Source organism: Aphis gossypii, chromosome 1, assembly GCF_020184175.1.
Source record: "Aphis gossypii isolate Hap1 chromosome 1, ASM2018417v2, whole genome shotgun sequence".
NCBI classification, from domain to species: domain Eukaryota; kingdom Metazoa; phylum Arthropoda; class Insecta; order Hemiptera; family Aphididae; genus Aphis; species Aphis gossypii.
In genome coordinates, this window is record NC_065530.1 from 9,919,413 (window position 1) to 9,929,261 (window position 9,849).

The window sequence follows — 9,849 nt, forward strand, 5'->3', positions numbered from 1 at the left end:
TTCTTTTGAATTTTGAGCCGAGCAAAGAATATTTTGATTTTAAAATATTTTTTTTTCTAGTAAGAAATTGAATTATTTGTACCATTGGTTTTGGGGAAAGGGTGTTACATGTTAGTGAAAAAAACTAATAAAAATATAGAAAATTGGAATATTTTTGACAAAATTGATTTTATTATTTTATTTTAGGAATTTAAAAACTAATAACCTTGGATATTTCATCAAATTATTATTATTATATTTATTTTCTAGATATGATATATTTATCATAAAATGATTTATTTATATTTTTTCAATAACAATTTCAAATGTTTTATTTATACCAAAAATACAATAATTATTATGTTCTTCATAAATTAAAAAATATGTAAATCTACAATAACTTTTATGAATGTTGAATTTTTTTTTAAAGATTTATCAAAATGACAAAAATATACAAATTATAAATACTAAATAGATAAAAAAGTATACAATTACAAATTTTAATATCTAAAAAACTTGAAAATATTTACATTATAATTTTAATTAAATAAGAAATATTTTGTTAATTCTATTGTATGCAAATGTTTTTATGATACCCTTTGACATTTGACAAATGTATTTATTGAATACAATGTATCTAATATTTAGGTCTTAAATATATGTCATACGGATGAACAAATAATAATCAGACTTGATTTCACCATCCAAAGTACCAACTAGATCCTATTTACCACCAGAAAAACTCCACAAGTTGAAAATCGAAGTTTTTTATTGACTCAAAAAGTGATAATAGACAAAATACAAACACATATCACTCCGCTCAGAATCTAAAAATGATATTGTTGTTTTGAAATTGTCTAATGTCTTCATGTCTTTATAAATTATAATATAGCAACATAGCTAACATAAGTACTCGTTATTGCTCTAAATGTATTGTTGAATTTATTTTCGATTAATACCAACCAAAGTAATACTTATCAAAAAACAATTTATTTATGCAAAGTTTTGTAGCAGTAAATGGTAAAATAGATCAAAAACGGAACTTTAGTTTTCTCTTACTAATACTGTGAGTAAGATCATCATGAGACGTGGGTTATGAGTAGGTAGTTATTGTTAAGTGATTGTAGTCAAAGTCAAAGTCAACTGTCAATTAATATATTATTATAGTCGTAGACCGTAATGTACAACTGTACCACGGTTAAGTGAATAAAGTATTAAGTAAAAAATAAATATATATAACATGTACAAAATGTACAATAGTGAATAGACAAAATGGTTATTACGAGTTACGGCGACATCAGCTGTTTGCACGTTCCTAACATCTAGTGCGTAATGACGACACAGCCGATTGCTTTGTATCTTTTTTCCTGTTTTACTATAATAGTATAATGTACTTATAGTTATAGTATGTAGACTTACGAACAAAAACATCTTATCACCGTAATCATATTCATCTTTCTCTTTTTATTTTTTTTTTCAGAATTTTCCTCTTTCCCGTGGTAAATGGTTGTTAGTAAATTTGTTTTTGTTTTTTAGTTTTAGTTGTTGTTATTATTATTAGTTATACTATTATTAAAATATTGCCGTGATAGGTACATTTTGAATTATTAATTTTGAATGCACAATCAATATTAATTATAATTTATGTCCGTATAGCTTACGATCTTGGCATCAAATCATTATCCAGTTGCATTACAAGACAAGTAAGTGCTATGGTTCATCGTGTCGCATTCTTCTTTTCCGCTATGTCATAAGAACGATATTATTAAGTCGCAAAATATTCGGGCACATTCTGACGGCGGCGAGCCAAACCTTCAACTTGATTTTGAAATTTCAAATTATTAGTCTATTTTAACTAGGTCGTAATTAGGTACAGACCCAAAAAACTTGTTTTGTTTAATGTAGGCCACTACTTTACACAAATTTGTGTTAAAATATTTGCTTTACTTATGCTTGTATACAGTTTGATGTATTTTGGTATTAATTTTTTTTTTTTTTTGTGTAAATTACAGTGTTATGAAAAAAATATACAATTTTGAATCTAAATAATATAAATCGAAAGATTCAAAACCAATAATGACCTCTCAAGTCAATTCCAAATGGTCTTGCGATGTCTGCACATACGATAATTATCATTCATCACTGAAATGTGTCATGTGTAGGAGACCCAAACTACAATTGTCCCAAGCTCAAGACATATATAGTCTTAGAGATGAACTTCCAGTTGAACCACAATCTCAATTAATTGAAGGTAATATTTTATTATAATATAGTTATTATTAATTAAGTATCGATTAAATATGGTTGTAAATTTAGCATCTGGAGAAATTGATAACTGTGATAAACTACTAGATAGTAATCTGGTTGATGCACTTAACGAACAATTCAACAATGAATTGAAGATCAGTGATAGAGCTAATTCACCAGAAAATGAAGCAGCTTCATCTAGTTTAGAAACACGAGCACTTGCCAAATGGTCCTGTAGTGCATGTACATATCAAAATTGGCCTAAAAGTTTTAAATGCATCATGTGTGGTAAGATTTATATTTATGTAGATTTATAAAAAAACAAATAATATATTTTTGTCACCAATAAAATTTAATGTATGATTAAATCTATTTAATAGGAACAAGAGGACCTCGTAAAACATCTCCATCGCCTGATAATTCTTTATGTGAACCTCCTACTATCATTACAAAACGAGTTAAATCTCCAGAGAAAGACCTAGCAGCAACCATTAATACAGATTCAAATATTTGTACATTAAAAAGGTAAGTTTAATTTTATTAATTTTACATAATGACAGTTTGTTTTTATTTAACCTATCAATTAAATATCTTTTGTTTTGCATGAAAAGTTATCTATTTTACCAATTATTTGTCTAGTAACATAATAATATAAAAATAAAATATTTTAAAAATATTTGTTTAAAGTTAACCATAATAACTGTCTAACTAAATTGTGTAAACTAGGCATAAGGGATCCATTTTTATTATGACTGTCCTCATATTTAAGGTGATTGTTTTCAATTAGTCTTGATTAATAATTCTGTCTTAAATATAAATAATATAGTTAAATGCTTTGCCAGGTGTTCCTCAAAGTGCTCATTTATTTCCATTATTTTTCTTTTTATTTATTAATGACCAAAATTGTTGTTTCATTTCTAGAAAATTTTTACTATTTACAGATAGTATAAAATTAATTATACCTATTTAACAATATGATTTAGATCAGGGGTCGGCAACTCAAGGTCCAATTTTATGCGGCCCGTGATTGCAATTTATAATTAGTAAAAAAATATGGAATACCACATTATGTATTTATGTTAGTTGATAAACTGTAAATAAAATAAAGTGTTTGGCCTGTGAAGAATTTTTTTTAAATTTTTTGGCCCCTGACACCAAAAAGGTTAGTGACCCCTGATTTAGATTATTTCTCAAAGCGGTGCTCGCTCTATGGTATGTCATTGAATACTTCCAAATGTCTTCACATTTTATAATAACAAATTCCTTATACATTTTCAATATTACATAAATAGTATCACTTTCCACTGGGTCAATCAAGTACACATTTTAGGTATTATCCCATTGGCTTATTTATCATTATTACAATTTATTGGAAAGGTTCATGTATTTTAGGGTTCATCAAACACATCTGCCATGGTTTTGATGATCCATTGTGCCTTTAAGTACTATATTGCCCATTTGTAAAATGTTCATTTGAATTTATTACAGTATTATAGAATCCTAATCAGCTGTATTCAAATAGTCAATTAGAAAAGGCCTAGAGAAGTTTTTAAGGTTTTTATGAATACAAAACTAAGGTATCTTATCATAATTCTGATGACATCATTAATGTTGTGAGGTTAAAGGTATTAAACACTAGATAGTTAGTATTTTACTTTTGTTTATAAACCGTTAAATTATGATATTAACTGCCTGGAATTATTAAAAAAAAATGGTCTTCAATTGGCCTTCTCAAATTATAATCACCCCTTTGTTATACTTCATCCAAAAAATAATTATTTTAGTAATCGTCTGGCGTGTTGCTCACCAAGATTGTGTAATAACTAATACCTAAGTAATTTTGATTAACTCTTTTCTTTATTTCCATTCTAAGATAAAAATTTGTATTTTTAATTTAATGATTTTGTTTTTTACTTTACTGTACATATTAGTATATTACTCCTAAAAGAGTTATTTACTTATTGTTTTTCTTACAAGCCAAGAATAGCCTTTTTTTTTGGAAATTAAATTAATATTACCTAATACCTATATTATAAAGAAATGTAACTGTAAGCGAATCAGGTCTTACAAATACTTTTGTTCTATTACTTATTTAAAAAATTGTTTTTAAATAAAATCTTAATAAGTACCTAGTTTATTAATGAGAAAACTAAAAAATATTACTTCATTGATATATGAATTTTTATATTTTAAATTATGTACTCATAAATAAATATTATTTTATTGTAGATCTTCTTCAAGACGTCGTTTGGATGATATTAATAGCAACTATGATAGAGCCTGGCTTGCTGCTTGTGTAGGCGTAGTTCAAGGTGACTGGAGTCCTATTGCAGCTTATTTACACGCTGGTGGTGATCCAACCAGGTCATTGACATCAACTGAAGTGACACTTCTTAATAGACCATCGGCGTTTGATACCGGACACACATTAGTTCACCTTGCTGTTAGGTAACGTATTATTATTATGATTAATAGTGGGTTTGTAAATAAATATATTATTTTGTTTGAAAATAAATAATATACTTGAATGTTATTAATTTTTTTTAAATAAATTATTATATATTAATATATATTTTTATAAATATATTTACTTTTAGATTTCATCGTGAAGAAATTTTATCAAATCTTTTGAATGGAATCAATGCAACTAGTAGCTCAACAACTGTAAAACGAGTACCTTCTCATGTTGCTCATCAACTAGCAGATGAGATAGGAAAACATTTCCTTTCAACAATACGTGTAAGAAAGTCCTTAATGCCATGTCCATTTGTTACAGAATTTGCAACATTTTCCCTACCTTATGGTAAATTAATTAAATATATAACTGTTATAATTTATTCAATCGTAATAAATATTTTTCAACTTCTAGAAATTGAAGAACTTCCAAGACCAGTTCAAAGGCAATTACTCGATGAACTTCTTGATCGCAATGTTCAACATGAATTAGAAATTGAAGAAGTCCCTCCAGTGATTAACTGGTCATCTGAGGTTTGTGATGGGTTATGTTCTAGACTCTATGCATTGTGGAATCGTTCAGCTGGTGATTGTTTGCTGGATTCCTTAATGCAATCTACTTGGGGAATTTTCGATAAAGACAATATACTAAGAAAAGCTTTAGCTGATTGCTTACACGAAAGCAATATGTTGTAAGTAGCATTTAAATCATTTTTGAGTTATTTAATTTACGGTTTGAAATTGTTTTAGGTTTTATCCAAGATGGAAAGAGTATGAAGCATGGCAAGCAAAACAATTAGAATTTTGTCTAGACGAATATCAATGGGCTGAAGATTGGGCTGCATTAGTATCTCAAGCTGAAAGACCTGGATCAAGCTTAGCTCAACTCCATGTATTTGCATTAGCTCATGTGCTGCGTCGCCCAATTATTGTATATGCTGTGAAATATGTGAAAAATTATCGTGGGGATCGTCTAGGTTATACAAATTTTGAAGGTAATACATTTAATAATTATATTATATGCTCATAATTAATTTTAAGTTAATTTAATATTTGTAGAATATGCTATTGAAATATTTAGTATATTTTTAAATGAATAATATACAGTCGAGTTTCGATTACTCGAATTTCAAGGGAGGTAAAAATTAATTCAACTTATGTATTTTTTGACTTAAAAATATTGCATTGTGTGTATAGGAATTCCACAGGGATAAAAAGAAATTCGAGTTATCAAGACTTGACTATATTGAATGAACTTGTTATTAATATTCTTTCATTTATTCAGAAATATCTTATTATTATTTTAAATATTTTAGGTATTAAGATTAAAACTAATATATATTGTATACATATTTTTTGGTCTTAGGAGTTTACTTGCCACTTCTATGGGAATCAAGTTTTTGTATTAAATCTCCAATAACCTTAGCTTATACACGAGGACATTTTTCTTCACTGGTGCCTGTAGAACCATTACCTCGAGGAAAGAGTACTACATACTTGCCACTTGTTGATCATGATCACAAATTATTACCAATACATTTTGTTACCAAATCTGAAGTAAAATGTTTAATTTATTATTTACTTCTGAATGTTATTCAATTTATTTATCTGTTTAATCTTTAACTTATAGATGGGACATGAGGAAAATATTTTAAAACAATGGTTAGATGTTTGTTTAACAGAAAATGGTTTGTTATTAGCTCGACAGCGTTTGCATAAACGACCATTGTTGGTTGCTCAAATGCTTGAAGAATGGTTAAACTATTATAGAAAGCAAGCGTAAGTACAATTAAAACACAATTTTTAAACATAAAATACTTTATTTCAATCTTTTATTTTCTAGTCAAATGACAATCACGCCATTTTCACGGCCTATTTCAATACAAGACTATTCAAGTGAAGGAGAATCTGAACAAGAATAGTTAATGCTTAGCCAGTGTAGTGAGTTTCCTATATTTACAATATTTCATGATGTACAAATAAATCTTCAAATCTCAATATTTTTATTATTAATTATGCTTATCACTATTAGATTTTTTTTTTATGAAAGTCATATTATAAAACTTTGTTTATGTTTGATATGTACCTTAACAGGGTTCAAAGAAATTATTAATAATTATTTGAGCTGCTCCATTATTTTATCTAAAGTATATAAGATTATTCATTAGAAATGTTCATTTAAATATATTTCCCAAAAAGTTGAATATAATGGAATGAGTATGAACTTGAGTTAAATTGTGCATTAAATATTTAAAATTATACTAAAATATTAAAAAATATCTTTTCATAAATATTAAATAATAGATTATGCATTATTATTATTTATATACAAAATGAAAAAATTATCAAATATAATATAGGTATATTTTTATAGTTAAAATTAAATATGTATCATATTTAAATGCATTGTAGGATTAAAAATTATTATTATATTAATAATAAATATTCGTGATAATTTCATACATACTTATATATTATGTAATGTATAATTTGTGTGTACCTATTAAATAAATTTGAAAAAATGTTTTGTTATAATTTTGAAATTTACTTTTCTTAATTAAATTTACTAGTGCATCTAATCACAATTCACAAGTCTTATTACTTAAATCAAAATATTAAAATTATATTTCATTTGATTCTTTAACTATGTTTAGAGTTTGTATCAGACTATTCTAATTCTAGTCAAGTTTTTCTTATTATGTTTAATATGACGTTTTTTCTTTTTATTTTTATTGATAACACATTGACATAAGACTTGAGTGACTTCGTTCATTATGTTAAAATATTATTAACTATTTATTATCTTTATTTTAAAACATATTAGATGTCTTATTAACAAAAAACCTATTTTAATAATTGCTATACGTCCACAATTTAGTTTATACTAATATTTCTTTTTTAATACGTTTTACATCCAAAAATTTACAAAACATTTAGAAAATATTCTGATTATTACTAAAAGTAATTATAAACTGGCTGATGGTTACACTATTTCCAAACTTATAAAAAGCACTGCCAGTTATTCAATACTTTATACCAATTTATATTAATACATTTAATACTAAAATAGTATTTTCACTCTAAATTAAATAAATAAAATGAAATTAGATTTATTGTACTTAAAATATATAATTTTAGCTCAAAAATTATATAGTTTAATTATTTCTAATGTACAGATTTTGACTATAAATAACATATTTTAATTATTTCTTAGATGGTTAATTGTTTATCACGGTTTTGTTAAAATGTACTCAATTATAATTTGGGAAACTAAATTAAAATATAGAATAATCGAAATTTATATATTTAATTTCATGTATTTTTGTTAAATATGAACGTTGAAAATACTTAGACTGTTAATTGTTTGTACCAAATACATAAAAAAAAGATTTAATGTGTAACTATTAACTGAGTTAATTGGATGACAAAAATGTATTTACCTATTGAATTATTGTTGTATTACTATTGCTAACAACAAAATAAGAAATTTATAATGTTAGGTTTATGCTTATAAATGAATATACTGATTTGTCAGTTTTTAATGTATACAATGTTGTAAAGGCACTATTAGAAAAAAGATGTTTCTTTTAATACAATTATATTCTGGATGATTTATGTGTCAATTGATAAATTTGAATGTATGATCAAATTAGAATACATAATGATTGCATAATGTCAGAATGTGTGATACATATTCAAATATTAATTTGTAATTACATATAATAAATTAGAATATAAGGTTGATGTATTATAATTTAAAATTATTGAAGGCTATGGATAAATAATGGCAAGATTAAATTGTGTTGTTCATAATTTTTAAGGGTTTTATTTAACACATCAAACCAATAATATTGTTAATAAGAGTACAGAGTACACTACATTTTATTATGTTGTCTCCATCTTACAAATTTATAATGTAGCATATTTTTAATTCAGTCAAACCAATTGTTTGTTATTACCTTATTAGTGAATTATAATAATTCACTATAATATTAAAGCTATAATTGGTGAATCCTAACCTATTATCAAATTCAAGGGTAAAAATATTATCTAAATCATCTCATAGGTTTCTATTGATATTTTTATTTTTAAGTTAGTGATAACAATATTGAATTTACCATTTTTAAATTTTCATTTTCAGCAAGATAATTTGCTTAATAATAATTTCAATAGAAACCTAAAAGTTTTCTTAGATAATATTTTTACTTTTAAAATTTAATAATAGAGCGATTCATTCTAATATTAAAGCTAAATTAAGAGGTTGGTTTTATTGAACAAAAATTTGCTACTTTAGTTATAGTAATTTTATACTCCTAAAACGACAGTACCTATCAATGTAGTATTCTCTTGATAATAATTTTAGAAGCTTTGTAAATATATTATGAACTATAAAATACATTATTTATTTATTTGTCATCAGGAATCTTTGGCCTTCTAATAATTATGTTTTAATTTGACAAAAAATATTTTTTTAAATGTCTTGATAATATTTATAGTTATTTAGATAATGTTATTACTGAATAGTTATATTAATTTTTAGTTTTCACATAAAAACAGTATAATGTGTATTGTGTATAGATTGCCTTTGCTTTAACACATAGTCAATAGGTATTTACTATTTTTTAGTTTCATTAATAATTTGTTGTATATTTGACTTTGGGGTTAGACTTGTTGATGGCACTTGTCATGAAATTAATAGTGGGGTTTTTTTTGTTAATATTATATTTTTAATTTGTTGAAATAAAATAAAATGTCAAATGTTTATTTAACTATGTTTTTATTCCTTGTTCATTGAATGATTTCTTTTATCATTAGTTTTAGAGAAATCACAATAATTATTATATTATTATATAATGTTTCAAGTTCCATGAACCTAGTCAATAATCACAATACTAACAAAAACTTGAAAGAATATTAAATAAATAAACAAAAATAAGTATTGTGAGTTATGAGTTATTGATTTTAATACATAAAACATATATATATATATTTATATATTATATTATCAAAAATAAGTCTTTAAATTTTTGATTATACCAGATATTTAAAAAGTTTTAACTTTTATTAAAATATATATATGTATATTAAAATGAACAAAAGATAGAATTAATTTATTTCAAACTACTTTTTGTAGCTTGTATAAAATTAACAAAATTTAATTTTGTTAAG

General features: G+C 24.7%; 1 protein-coding gene across 4 annotated transcripts; it reads left to right on the top strand.

Annotated features, from left to right (window-relative positions):
* Positions 1-1,415: 1,415 nt before the first annotated feature.
* LOC114125659 (ubiquitin thioesterase trabid) lies at positions 1,416-9,444 on the top strand. Of its 4 annotated transcripts, none has more exons than XM_050206607.1 (12): positions 1,416-1,571; positions 1,636-1,682; positions 1,992-2,230; positions 2,296-2,514; positions 2,607-2,751; positions 4,456-4,674; positions 4,824-5,029; positions 5,096-5,372; positions 5,431-5,675; positions 6,047-6,237; positions 6,311-6,459; positions 6,524-9,444. In XM_050206607.1, the coding sequence occupies exons 3-12, from the start codon at positions 2,056-2,058 to the stop codon at positions 6,600-6,602; spliced, it is 1,905 nt and encodes a 634-aa protein (XP_050062564.1). In that variant the 5' UTR covers positions 1,416-1,571; positions 1,636-1,682; positions 1,992-2,055; the 3' UTR covers positions 6,603-9,444. The 4 variants fall into 4 exon arrangements, with proteins under 4 accessions (XP_050062564.1, XP_027845222.2, XP_050062571.1 ...); XM_027989421.2 differs by having other exon boundaries at positions 1,470-1,488; XM_050206614.1 differs by lacking the exons at positions 1,416-1,571; positions 1,636-1,682 and adding an exon at positions 1,772-1,880.
* Positions 9,445-9,849: the final 405 nt, after the last annotated feature.